Source organism: Lampris incognitus, chromosome 19 (assembly GCF_029633865.1).
Source record: "Lampris incognitus isolate fLamInc1 chromosome 19, fLamInc1.hap2, whole genome shotgun sequence".
In the NCBI taxonomy this organism is placed as follows: domain Eukaryota; kingdom Metazoa; phylum Chordata; class Actinopteri; order Lampriformes; family Lampridae; genus Lampris; species Lampris incognitus.
In genome coordinates this window covers 24,958,942-24,974,612 of record NC_079229.1, presented here as the reverse complement: position 1 = coordinate 24,974,612, position 15,671 = coordinate 24,958,942, and the positions used below count along the sequence as shown (strand labels likewise).

Sequence of the window (15,671 nt, the reverse complement as noted above, 5' to 3'; positions counted from 1 at the left end):
TTTATTTAAGATCATTTAACTACTCCAGTCTGATCTACTAACAATATGGCAGCAACACTTCTTAAGTAACCCTGTAGCCACATCCTCCTCGGCTAAGCTGGTTTTAGCATTTTAATGTCATCAAGTGGCAGAGGAGTTTGAAATCCAGCAATGAGAAGTCAGAAAGGGGTCCATTGCTGTGTCTGCTCATTAACTCAGAACAACAAAAGCCCATTGACTGCTGACTTTGCATCAGTGTCTTAACCTGCTATTAGTGTATTTAGTTTCAAATGAAAATGAATGGCAATACTGAACAGATCTAACAGGCCTGTCTATTGTGTCCCCAGCTCCCTTTGTCTCTATGCTAGTCACAGTGTTTATAAAGGGTTGTGTTGAGAAGTTAAGAGCATCACTAGCTGCAGCTGAAAACAGCAACGACAACTTGGCATTGTGCGTCACCGAGAAAGGATTTTTTTTTATCTTTCACCATACATTTTAAGAATGACCCTTGAATAATGGAGGACACAGAAGATGCCATCGCTGTTGTTGGGATTGGATGCAATTTCCCTGGAGGTACGACTTAAACATAGTGGTACAGGGAAATTTGCAATTCTTTAAAATTATGTATTTAGCCTTTTTTATTTATTTTATTTAGTATTTAGTATTTTTTTGTAAGTTACTATATATATATATTTTTTTTTTTATTATTATTATTTTATTATTTATCCATCCATTATCCAAACCGCTTATCCTTACTCAGGGTCGCGGGGATGCTGGAGCCTATTTTTTATTATATCTATTATATATTATATTTCATTAGTTATTATAGTATTTAGTATTTATTTAGGTTGACATTTAGAGTAAATGATAACTGCTGTGGTGCGTTGTGTTTTTAGGTGAGGGGCTGGATAATTTCTGGAGAGTTCTGTTGGAAGGGAGGAACTGTGTTGTAGATATCCCACGAGAGAGATTTGACAGCGCTTACTGGTATGACCCTGACGAGAGCAAACCTGGAAAGACACAGACAACCAAGGCCGCCCTCATAAATGGGTAGGCTCAATGCATAGGACGTTGTAATCATGGTGATATCGTCTAAAAGATATGAAGTACTGACCCTGCTCTGGAAAACTCAATAACACATACTACGTCAATTTTTGCAATTGTCATGAATACCTCACCTATTTTTCAGCTTGAACGAGTTCGATCCCAAATTTTTTGGCATCACTGAGGCCGAGGCTGACATCATGGACCCTCAACAAAAGCTCCTGCTACAGTGTACATACAGGGCATTAGAAGATGCGGGAATAGCCATGGAGGCAATCAGTGGAACCAGAACTGGAGTGTATATGGGTAACAACTATTCTTTTATAATACCCAAATAAGTTGTTTGCACAAGTCAACATTATACACACTGTTTTCTGCATTGAATAAATTCTTGCAGGTCTTATGAACAGAGACTATGAGACCCTTCTTAACAACAATCCCAGTACAATAACCCACTACAATGGCACGGGGACAGCTATGAGCATGGCTGCAAACAGAATATCCTTCACCTTTAATCTCACCGGCCCTTCCTTTGCCATCGACAGTGCCTGTTCCTCCTCTCTGGTGGCTCTGCACTCAGCGTGCCAGGCTATAAAGCAAAGTAAAGCAACCATTAGCTTATCTCTCCTTGACAAATGTCCACAGATTTAACTATAACCACATGTCAGTTTCATATTTGATGAATTCCTCTTCACCAGGGGACTGTGACATGGCTCTGTGTGGGGGTGTTAGCTGTATCATCGAGCCAAGAGTCTTTGTCGCTCTCAGCAAGGCGAAGATGATCTCACCTGAGGGAACCAGCAAACCTTTCTCCAGCAGAGCAGACGGCTATGGCAGAGGAGAGGGCTGCGGTGTGGTTCTGCTGAAACCACTGAAAACTGTAAATACATTATAGCCTCCATTTTAACAGCCAAATCCTTTCATTATTGTGATAAATTTATTTTTTTCCAGATTAGCTGTAACTAGCAAGTTAAAGATATGATTTTCTACCCAAAGGCAATAAAAGATTTCAACAGGATTTGGGGTATCATCAGAAAAACTGCTGTCAACCAAGACGGCCACTCCGTCACCCCAATCACCAAGCCCTCCATGGTTCAACAAGAGGAACTTCTACGTAGAATCTACTCTAATTCTGACCTTGCACAAGTCCAGTACATAGAAGCACATGGGACCGGAACCCCAGTTGGAGACCCAACAGAGGCAGGGAGCATCTCAAATGTCATTGCCAAAGCCAGACCTCCAGGTTCAGAGATCCTCCGCATCGGGTCTGTGAAGAGCAACATTGGACACACTGAATCTGCAGCAGGAGTGGCAGGACTTATCAAGGTACTCTTAATGATGAAACATGAAACCATTGTTCCCTCAGTGTTCTACTCTGGGGACAGTGCCAGTGTAGATGCCAAAGCCCTGAGTCTAAATATTGCCACCAAACCTGAGAGATGGGAGACAAATGGGTCAGTGGAGAGGTTAGCCGGTATCAATAGCTTTGGATTTGGAGGCACAAATGCACATGCTATTGTCAAAGAATACAGGCAAGGTAGTGTTCCCACGTTGATCACTCATGGTTGTCGGCAGGTGTTTGTAATTTCAGCAGCCTCAGAGAAATCGCTGATCTCATCTATTGCAACCACTCAGCAGAGTATTTGCAGAGGTATATCAGTTGACATACAAGCTTTAGCATATACATCAGCATGTAGGAGGAGCCATTACAAACACAAATATAGGAAAGCCTTCCTAACATCTTCTCTCTCTGATTTAAACTGTCAGCTGACGTGTGCGCTTAACAAGAGGGTTGAGATGACCAAGTCAGACACCCAGCTGGTGTTTGTGTTTTGTGGTAACGGGGTTGCCTACAGAGGTATGTGTAAGCAGCTGTTTCGAGAGGTTCCTGTGTTTCTAGAAAAGGTGAGAGAGGTTGATACTCTCTTCCAGAATTACAAAACCATCAGCATCATGCAAAAGATTGTAGATGACAATGACAATTATGATCACACCATGCCAGATATTGTCCAGCCTCTTCTCTTTGCTATTCAGGTTGGCATTGCCAGTCTTCTAAGGCACTGGGGTGTCAAACCTGATGCCGTTCTTGGACACTCTGTCGGAGAGGTTGCCGCTGCTCACTGTTCTGGCCTATTGTCCCTTGAGGATGCAGTGAAGGTGATCTATTTCCGCAGTTATCTCCAGAGCAAAGTCACTGGAGGGAAAATGCTTGTAGTTAGCAATATGGCTTTAGCAAAGGTCTTGGAAATTCTTCCCAATTTCTCGGGGAAAATTTGTATAGCAGCTTTCAATAGCCCTCAGTCCTGCACTCTGTCAGGTGATGCAGATGCAATAGAAACCATCTATAAGAAGCTGAAGACCATGTTTATGGATAAAAATCTTTTCCTCCATATCTTGGATATTCCAGCTGCATACCACAGCCAAATGATGGATCCCATATTGGGTGACGTTGAGAAAAATATTGGCTCTCTGATTGTTGGTAATTTGGACTGTGAGCTATTTTCAACAGTGAGAGGAGACAAGTATTCAAATGGTGACTTTAGCACAGGCAGGTATTGGGCAAAGAATATCAGAGAGCCTGTTTTATTTGAACAAACTCTGATGGCTGTGACGAAGGACAAGCAGTCAAGTAGAAATGTGGTGTTTGTTGAGATTGGGCCACGGAGCGCTCTCCAAAGAAACATCCACGAGACTTGTGGAAATGACGCGATTGTTCTCCCATCAGCGCAGCCAGGGAATGATTATGAGACAATATTGTCTACAACTGCAAAACTGTTTGAGCTGGGCACCCATGTGGACTGGCATCAGTTCTATTGTGGAAGTGAGACATTGCCAACAGCTTTTCCAATCTATCAGTTTGAAAACCTTAAGAAAGAGGTGCATTTTGAGGCTGTGAGAAAGGGAAATGAATCAACCATTTTCTCTCATCCACTTTTATCTATAACAAAGCAGAATGATAAAGAGCACAAGTGTAATCTCTCTTTGGAGCGAGCTGCCTATCTTTGGGAACATAAAAACAATGGCCTCACTATTGTGCCAGGGGCTTTGTATGCTGAACTAGCTTATGCCTCAATCATGGCAAGTTTAATGCCAAAGATGCCCATTTCATTTCTCCAGCTTGGTGTAACTTTTCACAGTCTGTTAGCTCTGAGCTCAAACACTCATCACGTGAAAGTAATATTGGAGCATGCAGACAGTGAGGGTATATTTACAATACAGTCTTACTCATCGATACATGCATCTGGATCATATAAGTGTAGAATTGACCAGCAGTTGTTAGAAGAGCAAACCATTTGCCTTAACATGATCTTCCAAAGGTGTAAATTGGTTGTCAGAAGGGACGAGATTTACTCAATTCTTGCTCAAGCAGGCTTTGAATATGGCTCAGTTTTCAAACAGCTCAATGATGTGCAATTTGGATATGAATTCAGGGAAGCTGTGACAGCAATTCAAGTCCCTGGTGACATTCTCGGACAGCTCCATGAGTACTACCTCCAACCTGTTATTTTAGACTATTTCCTGCAAATGACTGCTGTGGTAGCTATCAAAGGCCGATCCAGCAGACAAGGATTCCCGTCGGCAATTGGCAGCGTAGTCATATCAAGACCTTTGCAAGAAGAAATGGTTATGTACTTAAGAGTAACTCAAGAGACAACAGACTTCCTCGATGTATGTGGTTGCTTCACTACTAAAGATGGACATGTACTTGTGGAGCTTAAGGAAGTGAGAATCTCATTCTTGGGCCAGTACTCAAACATTGCTAAGTCATTGTTCTTCCACAATGAAATGATCTCAGTTACTGATGAAACTGACTTCAACTGCAAAATAAAGGCCATTATTTTTGAGGATCAATTAGGCATTGCTAAAGCACTAAGACCACATGTACACCCAGAATCAATAACTGTGATGAAACAAGATTGCTGGTTGTCAGATCAACTTCAAGACTTGGTGATTCAGTCACTTTGCAGTCATGTAGATTTAGAGGATGTTCTGTATATTTCAGGTGTTCAGGACCTAAGTCACCTTTCAGCTGAGCAGACACTGGAGTGCCTGGTGAGTTGCTGTGAGCAGTTTCGCCAGATTGTTCTCGCCTTGAAAAAGAGCAAACGCTCTTGCAATGTACGAGTTATAACTTACAGATCCACAGAGAAAAATGTGGACTATATCAGTCCTGGCTTTGTGCTGTCTGGTATGATGAGGGCTTGTGCAGCAGAGATAACCGGTCTCTCTTTTCAGCTAATTGACCTTATCTCTCTGACAAGGGAAGACATTCAAGCTCTAGTTCGTGTGATAAGGTCCAGCAAACACCAAGAGGTGATGATCAGCGAGGGCCGGACGCTGGCAACAAGAATAGTGCGAAACCACACTAGAGATAGGGCTTTTTATGAGGGTGGCATCCATTCAATGCCTCTGAGGGACTTTTTCCTGCAAACTGCTGATCCATATAGAATGACAAACCTATCTGCCATGCCCGATGATGGACCTAAAAATCTTGTCCGAGAGGGGTCAGTTGAGATTCAGCTGATGAATGTATGTGTACATTCATCTGATTACTTTCCTGTCAGTGTTTCACATTTTAGCTATGGCGAGACCATGTATTGGAATAAATACACAACTCAGAGTCAAAAGGTGCTGGCTTTAGATTTTAGTGGCATTGTCACAGCTGTGGGGAAAGGTGTTCACAGCCTGAAAGTGGGAGATCATGTTGTGTCTTGCTATCCAGTGGCTGCCACTGCAAGGATCATGATTCCTGAAGCAGGATGCTACAACACAAATAAACTCCCATTTCTACGAGAGACTCCATGCATGTCTTACTTTGTGTTGGCATGGGAGATCTTGCAGAGAATTCTGCCTCAAATTAAACAGCAGAGGAAGCTGGCTATCATCTCCTCCAGCCCAGCCTCTTGCCTGCTGAAGGTTTTGGCTCTGACAGCAAGCCGCTCAGGCTGGAACGTTACCTCTCAGCCATATTTCACAAGGGAACTCCTGAACATTGACGAGTGTCATTCGTTTGTTTTTCTTCCCCCATTGGACCAAACATGGCAGGGAATAAATGAAAGTGCTGGCCCTGAGAGACACATCATTTTCGTGTGTAATGATCGATTGTCGTCGTCACTTTCAGTAAACATGCTTGCACAGGAGAGCGAACACATGCACATTCACAAACTTAATGTCTCAAATGTTTTCCAGAGAGCCAGTCTTAAAAAGCAAAAAACAAAGATTTTTCTCTGGTTAACGTCATTAGGCCTGGAAATGGTACCTCTGAAAAGGGAAACTTTTCAGGCACTAGGTGCAGGAGTTCAGACCAGCACAGATGTTGAGTCCTATTTTACAGCAAAGATTGTGCAGCAGGTGGTCTTAGACTGTAAAGGATCTGAATGTCCAGTGTCTGATGTCCCTTTGCTTACAAAGCCAAGGCAACTCTTTAAGGAAAACTGTGTATATATTGTGACCGGAGGCCTCTCTGGCTTGGGACTTGAGACAGTCACGTTCATTGCACATAATGGTGGAAGCTGCATTGCAACACTGTCCAGAGGCATTCTATCTGCTGATACTCAGGTTGAGATGGCAACGCTGCAGAAAAGATGTGGGGTATCCATCGTAAATGTCCAGTGTGATGTTTCTGTGTCAGGGCAGGTGGTAGAGGCAATCTCAAAGATTAGACAAAAGTTCCACTCATGTCCAATCAGAGGAGTCTTTCACAGCGCCGCAGTATTACACGATGCACTGATCGAAACCCTCGACGAGTCCCTCTTCCGAAAGGTGCTACGGCCAAAAGTGAGCGGGGTCCTAAATCTCCACCATGCAACACTGCACAACAAATTGGATTTCTTTGTGTGTTACTCGTCCATCTCCTCTGTCATTGGCAATGCCTCACAGAGCAACTATGCTGCAGCCAACTCCTTTCTTGATACTTTCTGTCATTATCGGAGAAACCTTGGACTTGCTGGACAGTCCATCAACTGGGGTCCTCTGAACCTTGGTCTGCTGTTTAACAAAGAGCATTTCCAAAGGTTCCTGGAGGCAAGAGGGATGATGGTTATGGATGTGTGTGAGATTTGTGAAGCTCTTGAGAAATGTTTGCTTATGAACAACCCGCAACAAGTCATATGCAAGTTCAACTTCAAAAACCTAAACAGCCATGTTCTTTCACAAAATGCCTCTCTTAAAGAACGACTGTCGGCTTTGGTTGAAATGGAAGTGAGAGACAATACTATTAGGCTTACTGAACCCGTGGTTCAAAAATTGTCCTCCATACACGACTGCGTGAAAACAATTCTCAGTGAAATAAGCAATGTTTGCATTGATGAGGTGGATGATGACACAGCTTTGCGTACGCTGGGCATTGACTCAATGTTGGCTATGACCCTGCAGAACCAGATTTTCCAGGAGATGGGTGTCAATGTTCCTTTGGTTCGAATACTGGACCCCACTTGTACATTTTCCACCTTGGTTACCATTTTAAGGGATGGTGGATAGAGGAGAATTTATTTGGTCATTACATAATGAGTAAGAAATGCCTTCATGTTTGCAGTAAACTTTGAGAAAGCTATTGCCAAGATATGCTCAAAATAAAAGATGTTGACAATTGGTGAAACAAAACTAAAGTAATCGGCTACACTTTTAAATCATCCATCCATCATCTGAACTGCTTATTCTATCCTCAAGGTCGTGGGGATGCTGGAGCCTATCCCAGCAGTTATCAGGCGGCAGGCAGGGAGACACCCTGGACAGGCCGCCAGGCCATCACACAGGGCCGACACACACACACACTTTCATACCTACAGACCATTTTTAGTAATGCCGATTCACCTAACCTACATATCTTTGGACTGTGGGTGGAAACCGGAGCACCTGGAGGACACCCACGCAGACACAGGGAGAATATGCAAACTCCACACAAAGGACGACCCAGGACGACCCCCAAGGTTGGACTACCCCGGGGCTCGAACCCAGGACCTTCTTGCTATGAGGTGACTGCGCTAACCACTGTGCCACCGTGCTGCCACTTTTAAATCAGTTGAATGTTTGTTTTTTTTTACCCCCTTTTTCTCCCCAATTACACCCGGCCAATTATCCCACTCTTCCGAGCCATCCCGCTCACTGCTCCACCCCCTCTGCCAATCCGGGGAGGGCTGCAGACTACCTACATGCGGAGTTGCCAACCGCTTCATTTCACCTGACAGTGAGGAGTTTCGCCAGGGGGACGTAGTGCATGGGAGAATCACGCTACCCCCCCCCCAGTTCCCCCTCCCCCCCAAACAGGCATCCTGAACGACCAGAGGAGGCGCTAGTGCAGTGACCAGGACACAGACCCAAATCCGGCTTCCCACCCACAGAATAGCCAATTGCGTCTGTAGGGATGCCCAACCAAGGTGGAGATAACACGGGGATTCGAACCGACGATCCCCGTGTTGGTAGGCAACGGACTAGACTGCTACGCTACCCAGACGCCCAGTTGAATGTTTTTGAATGAATCAATATGCTACCTTTGGTTTAAAATTGTGCTTTTTTTAATCGATGATTTCCTGCATATTGTGGTAATAACCATCTGCAATCATTGAATCCTATCTGAATGCTATACCAGGACTCTGTGAATGAGTTCGAGTAATGCCGAGTGTTTGTAGGTTTAAAGTTTTATTTCCAAAAATACTCGATGTGTCTCAGAAAAGGCTAACTCAATCGTTGTGAAGACATAATCACAACAGCCTAGACCCCCGCTTGAGATTTTGGCACCTTTGTCAAGAAATAAATCATTCTCAGAGAAAGAACACCAACAGTGACAATTCAGATTTGAAGGGTTCCAGTCTAAATCAAAACCTCCTCCGCCATGGGCATCCGGGTAGCGTAGAGGTCTATTCCCCAACACAGGGATTGCCGGTTCGAATCCCGTGTCACAATCCCCGTGTTACCTCCGGCTTGGTTGGGCGGAAGCCAGATGTGGGTATGTGTCCTGGTCGCTGGCTGCACTAGCGCCTCCTCTGGTTGGTCGGGGCGCCTGTTTGGGGGGGGGGGACTGGGAGAATAGTGTGATCTTTCCACGCACTACGTCCCCCTGGTGAAACTCCTCACCGTCAGGTGAAAAGAAGCGGCTGGTGACGCCGCATGTATCGGAGGAGAAATGTGGTAGTCTACAGCCCTACCCGGATCAGCAGAGGGGGGTGGAGCAGAGACCAGGACGGTTGGGAAAATAGGGTAACTGGCCAAGTACAACTGGGGAGAAAAAGGGGGAGGGGGGGGGACTCTTCTGTCATTACTTGCTTTGACTCAACAGTTTTTGATCAACATGTATTGGTATGTTTCAACAAAATAAAATGACGTGTTCAGTTTTCTTTTCATCCGGTCTTTTCTTCTAGAAATTAATCAATTCATTTCTTTTTGCAAGTTGTGTAGGTGCAGGTGTGTTCACATTCTGCACTTTGAAATTGCAGCAAAGAGTTAAAGGCTTTGCCTCTTCAGACCACCACTTTAGCCAAGCACAAAATCCCTCCAACAAGTATGCAAAGTATTCACAAGTAAGAAGGAAGTCTGAAACATTCATATTGTATTACAGAGTACACTCTTACATAGGGTGGAATATCTGAAATGCAACCGTGTCCACAAGAGTTATGCCAAATATGAAGTTAGGTAATTAACCAATACATGGGAGGGGGAAAAAAATGAAATTATGCAAAAAATTAAACTCAGTAACTACATTTCCATATACTTGGTATGTTATCACACTGCCACCCTGTGGTACACATAATAATAATAAACTATTTATTTAGCACTTCTCTAAACAAGGTTACAAAGTGCGTCACAGAACAGGATAACATTGTTAACATTGTGGAAATAATCCAATATACTCCAAAATCCTGACTAATATTATTTATTCAAAATCACCAGTGTTTGTATTAGTTTAGTTGTGCAATGGTGTATGACCATTGTTAAAAAACATAGATGGCTACCAATTATTAATTCTTAAACAAAGTAGCTGTTTTCTGCAGTGAATTAGATGTATAATGCATCTATGTCAGGAGTAAACATTGTTAATTTGATCTTGTACAATGGACTCATAATTACACAGATGGCTAATTTGCTAACAGATCACAGACTTTAGTACCAGAGTAAAGCTTTTGATTTTCGTTTAAAATAAAAAAAATAATATGAAAATTGAATACAGTTTTGAGTAAAAATAACGTAATTATTAAAAACCTGTTATTGAATAAATGTTTGAATGGATAAGGATGTTAGAGATTCATCAAAATGTACAGCAACCTAAAATCTATGTCTGAAATATTAAATGTGTGTTCGTAAGAGTGTGCACAAAAATACAATGACGATGAAATCCATGAAATATTGTGACATATAATCGCTGTAATGATGTACATTTTTGTAATTTAGCAGCCACATATGAACAATGGTACATACAAGATCACATGAACGGTTGGTTCATGGATTTGCAAAATTTGAACAGTTGACAGCTGGAGTATTATTCTCAGTACTCAGAGACTGGCTATTACCTATCACATGATTTCTATTATGTTGATCCAGGTTTTGGCTTGTAACGACTTGTAATTGGACATTTTTATAGGGGGTGTACATCTGAATCTCATAGTTTTGACAATCGATCCTGAACATGGGAACTGTACTGGCCATGCACATCTGAGTGCTCTGGGTGTTGCCAGTTAGAGTCCAGACTGATGTGCAAGTCTGAGTCGGGCAGATCTGATGATTATCTGGCAGAAATGTGTGATTATCATACAGCTGTTTCTCTAGTTCAATGGCTTTGTCTTGCCTGATCTTAGGCTGGAATTTCCCTAAAGGCTGATCTTCAGCTTTTCTTTTCTCCTTCGACCCACCCTTGCTTGAGCTTCTGTTAGAAATGTCAAAGAAGGTCAGAAAGACCGGAATGAACATCACACCATGAATTAGTCCAAAGAAAATGACCAGGAACATGATTTTGAAGAAGGTTCTGAAGATGTAGTTTTTGGAGGCAGACAGCACCACAACACCTAGCAGAGTTGACATGGCGCCTTGAACTATGGGATAGCCCAGGTGGAACAGGGCCTCCACGGCCTTCTCGTTGGCACTCAACTTTTGGTTTGAGACAAAGGCATATGAAATGTGCGCTGAGAAATCCACGGAGAACCCGATGCAAACCACCAGGATGATCATGGATATAGTGTCGAGATTGACATCCCACAGAGCCATGAAACCTGTGACGCCCACTATTACAGAGCCAATTGAGAAGGTCACCCACAGTGAGCAGAGCGGGTTTGGGATCAGCAGAAGGGAGATGAAAAGCATGACGGCCGTGGTGACTGCAATATTTTGGATGGTGTTACTCACAATCACGGCATACTGATCGTGGTAAATGAATGTGGGGTGATAGACCAGCAGGGGTGCAGGGCACTTCTTTGCAGTATCTCGAAGTTTGTTCAGCATATTCATCTCATCGAGAGCCGTGGAAATATTGAGGGTCTGGATGAAGAATCGCGATGCGTGGATCGAATTGTTGGTGAAGTTTACGTCTTGCTTGAAGTCAGAGTAGAACCGTAAAAAAGAGACGAGGTTTGTCTTGAAAACATGCTCGGAGCTCAAATTCAAGTTTGTGTGGCGGCAATAGAATTTGTATGATTTTAGCCAGGATGTAAAAATGTCCTTATCAACGAAAGATAGGTTTTTGAAATCTTCAACACATGATTCAAGATCAGACATATTCTTCTCATCCCAGTATGGGAACTCGCCCCTTACAACCACCATAATATTTGGGCCATATTCAGAAAAATAGGCCTTTTCGTTATCATAATACCTCACCACATATGAATCGTCTGCCGCCAAATTACGAAGATCTATCCCCTCCTGGATCTGGAAGCACCCATTAATACTAATGGCCAGGTACATGGCGTACAACAGGATAACACACAACTTTGTCCAGGGCTTGGTCAGAAAGGGGCCATAGTACTTCTTAAAGAAGTGATTCATGGGCTGCACCTCCTCAGCTCCGGAGTGGCGGTCATAAGCCCCTCCAACGCAGCACAGTTGGTAGCACTTGGAGCGATCGACGGGGCAGTCGCGGGGGGCCTCCTTACAGGTCAGCCAGTGTTTGTTGGCGTTTTCGCGCCTTCCGTTCAGCACCAGGAAGGCCCCAAAGAAAGTTATGCTGTAGATGTAGCAGAAGAGGATGGCCGTGCTGGAGTAAAGGCAGAAGGACTGCACTGAGCGAAACGGCGTCATCAGCCCAATGTAGAAAGCCATTACGTCTGTCAGAGTGGTGATGGTGATGGAGATAGCTGCCTCTTTGTAGGTGTCTGCCAGGCGGTCCTCCACTCTGTCATGGACATTTGTCTGCTGCCAGCATGATATCAATATAAACATGTCATCAACACCAATACCTGGGAGAGAAAAACAATTCCAAATAAACAGTTGATAGTTATCACTTATAATTCCAGTGTTCTCTAATCACTATACCAACCTTTATTTTTTTATTACTTTATTATTCCCCATGGGGATATTCTTTCTCTGCATTTGACCCATCCTAGCTGTGTAGCTAGGAGCAGTGGGCAGCCACTGTGTAGCATCCGGGGACCAACTCCAGTTTGTCTTTCCATGCCTCGGTCAAGGGCACAGACAGGAAGGAGTATTAACCAAACATGTATGTCTTTTTTGATGGTAGGGGAAACCGGCACACCCGGAGAAAACCCACTGCAGACACAGGGAGAACATGCAAACTCCACACAGAGGACGACCTGGGATGGATAACCCCCAAGGTTGGACAACCCTCGGGTTCGAACCCAGGACCTTCTTGCTGTGAGGCGACAGCACTAACCACTGGGCCACCATGCTGCCCATTATTATGTTGTTGTTGTTGTTGTTATCATATTACCTTCCCTGCCCCCGATCTTTTTGTTGCTGCTGCTGTTGTCGTTGTATTGTATTTTGAATATATTGTCTAAATATTGTATATTGTACATTGCATGATACATTGTCATCCCAATACATACCTAATATCAAGAATGGAGAATTAGCCACAGTCATGACAAAGGGCACCCCGATGTAGAGCATCATCCCAAAGGAGGACAACACAGCCAATCCAGCAGAAAGTACACCAAAGGTAGCCACCCAAACTTTATTCCTCACACAGTCAAACCTTCAAAATGAATGAGAAATGAAATATTTACATTCTGACATCTCCACAGCCAATCGTTCAAAATGGCCACATCAAACCAGGAGAAATTTTGACTGTGAAACTAATGACGTGCTGAAATCAGTCAATTGGACTTTAATAGATTTCTGCGTACTTGAGAGCATTTTATACATACCTCAAACATGACAGGATAGCAAAGACTATGGCAATGACATATGTAATGGAAAACAGGGGGATAACATCCTTTGTATTGGCCTCAAACTCCACCTGTCTAGACAGCGATGTAGAATGGGTGACCTGTGAGGGCAAGCACGCATAATCAGTATATGATCTGAACAGATCGTATTCGTGTTATAAAACATAGCATTGAGGCGAGGGGCGATGATGCACCGGCAACTGTATCTACTTTGTGATAAGACCATATGGCCATGCTAAAAGGTATGGTTATAATCTCTTTTGAATTGCAGCGGATTAAAAGATGAATTGCAAGATTGCAGGCTCTCGAACCCTGGTTGGACCAGCCTCAGTCTCCATGCATGGCAGACAGCCAGGTGCCCCCCTTTAACTGAGAATGGACAATGTGTGTGCTGACTTATGCAAGACTTGGCCCCTCTGAATGAGCCATGCTCATGCACTGGAGACCCCTTACTTGTGCTGGCAATTCAAAGGCATGGATAGGAGCTGTAGAGCCATTCATCGAATGATTAGACATGCTTCACAGCCCACGGATCTCAGTCATCACTTTTCAAACGTGAGCCACGTTTGTAGTCATACACCCCTCTCACACACACACACACACACACACACACACACACACACACACACACACCACCTCCTTCTGTTTCTCTCTCTAATCAATTCAGCCATTTGGTAAGATAAGGAGACATGATAGGACATTTATAACACAAGACATTTTCCTGCAGCATGGCACGTATTCACGAGCAGCATTTGTAGTAAGCAACCAACAGTAGATGTTTGAATTATGTTGGTAAAGCAGTCATCCAAGGCATAAATATATTGGCTCACACAAGTATTTGATATGATTTATAGTATACAATCACAAGGCAAGAATCTATTTTACAACCTATAGGGTCTATTTCAATCCATTTTGGGATCACCTATTTTGACAGGCACTTTTATGATTGAAATGAATCAATAACCGAGGAGGAATAATAATAATAATAATAATAATAAGATGATGATGATGATGATGATGATGATGATGATGGATGGATGGACATGGCACCGGACATAACACTTGAGTAGGACGCTGTCTTACCTTGATGAAATTCAAGGAAAGATTAGACGGGAAAACTCTGAGGAACTCGTTCAGCCACTGGTCTGTGACGGAGCGGTTGCCCCCCTTCAGGAAATAAAACAGTCTTAAGGCTTTAGCGCTCTTTAGCACAGCGGAGCTCACGTTGACGCCGCCGACGGAGTATCCGAGAAAAATACGGGCGAAGCCCAAATGAACGAAGGGAAACGTCAGCTCAGCCTCCTCAATCTTGTTGCCGTAATGCTTCACGACGTCTATGATCTTATTTGGGATGCACTTGTTATACTTTCTGGCGCACAGCCCGTCAAAAGTGAGCTGCTCGTTGCCGGTGGAGACGTTGATCCGGCGGATCTTGCTGTCTAAAGTCAGTATCTCTTTGACAGCTGCGTGGGTAAAGATGGTGGGGGCTGTCGACACGGCGATGAAAGACGCGTACACGCCGTCCGTGTGCAGCCTCCGCACGGAAAACGCGGAGTCATTCGGGGGGAAGTTCTCCCGCACAAACTGCCGCTCCAGTTTCGCGGGTCCGTTGGTCGGCGTGAACTGCTCCTCGATGTCGTTGGCTTCCCGGTCCTCCAGCAGGTAAAAGCCAGAGCCCAGCACGGTGGAGACAAACAGGGGCGCGATGAAGAAGCGCCAAGGATGCGTCGCCACGAAACGGCCGAACCTCCGATATCCGGCGGAGAAGGGCCTCTCCACGCAGTCGGTGCGGCTCCCAGCCATGGTCGGGAGAGAGAGCGGAGAGGGCAGAGATAATACTCGGTCGCGCTGTTATGTAGCCCACATTAGGATCAATTAACGTCAATAAATAATGAAGCGAAGTTTACGCTCCTTCGTTTTTATACATTCGGCGACTTATAACAAGGTCTGCTGTCTATGAGCACCCCCATGGCAGCGTTCACCAATACTAAAACTAGCAGGGTATTAACATTTGACGCACTTGCTCATAAAATAATGGAACCAGCCTAGAGCGGCCGCTTTTGGGAACTGGTAAGAATGGCCTTAATTGTGGGTTTGGAGGTCTCCCATTTGTTGCCGTCATCATTAGGGTAATGGAAAAACTAACAACCGCACAACTGGTAATTCCACACATTTGCATCGTCAATAACTATAACATCCTCATCATCACCTGTGGTTGACTGGACTCGCTATAGTCCGCGTGGCGACTTGTCGGACAGTTTAATTTTTTGACGAGAAAATTCACATTTCGGCCATCTCAAATAAAAATACACATTTTGCTGC

The 15,671-nt window shown here is 44.0% G+C and overlaps 2 protein-coding genes across 2 annotated transcripts; one reads left to right on the top strand and one right to left on the bottom strand.

The window, feature by feature from the left end:
* The first annotated feature begins 494 nt into the window (after window positions 1-494).
* On the top strand, window positions 495-7,503 carry pks1 (polyketide synthase 1). Its single transcript, XM_056299848.1, has 6 exons — window positions 495-552; window positions 876-1,029; window positions 1,169-1,329; window positions 1,421-1,624; window positions 1,722-1,903; window positions 2,020-7,503. Exons 1-6 carry the CDS (start codon window positions 495-497, stop codon window positions 7,501-7,503), a joined length of 6,243 nt encoding a protein of 2,080 aa, XP_056155823.1.
* A 2,881-nt stretch (window positions 7,504-10,384) lies between these two features.
* On the bottom strand, window positions 10,385-15,155 carry ptchd3a (patched domain containing 3a). Its single transcript, XM_056299802.1, has 4 exons — window positions 14,433-15,155; window positions 13,329-13,450; window positions 13,011-13,156; window positions 10,385-12,401 (listed from the first exon to the last, which is right to left on the bottom strand). Exons 1-4 carry the CDS (start codon window positions 15,150-15,152, stop codon window positions 10,456-10,458), a joined length of 2,934 nt encoding a protein of 977 aa, XP_056155777.1. The 5' UTR covers window positions 15,153-15,155; the 3' UTR covers window positions 10,385-10,455.
* Window positions 15,156-15,671: the final 516 nt, after the last annotated feature.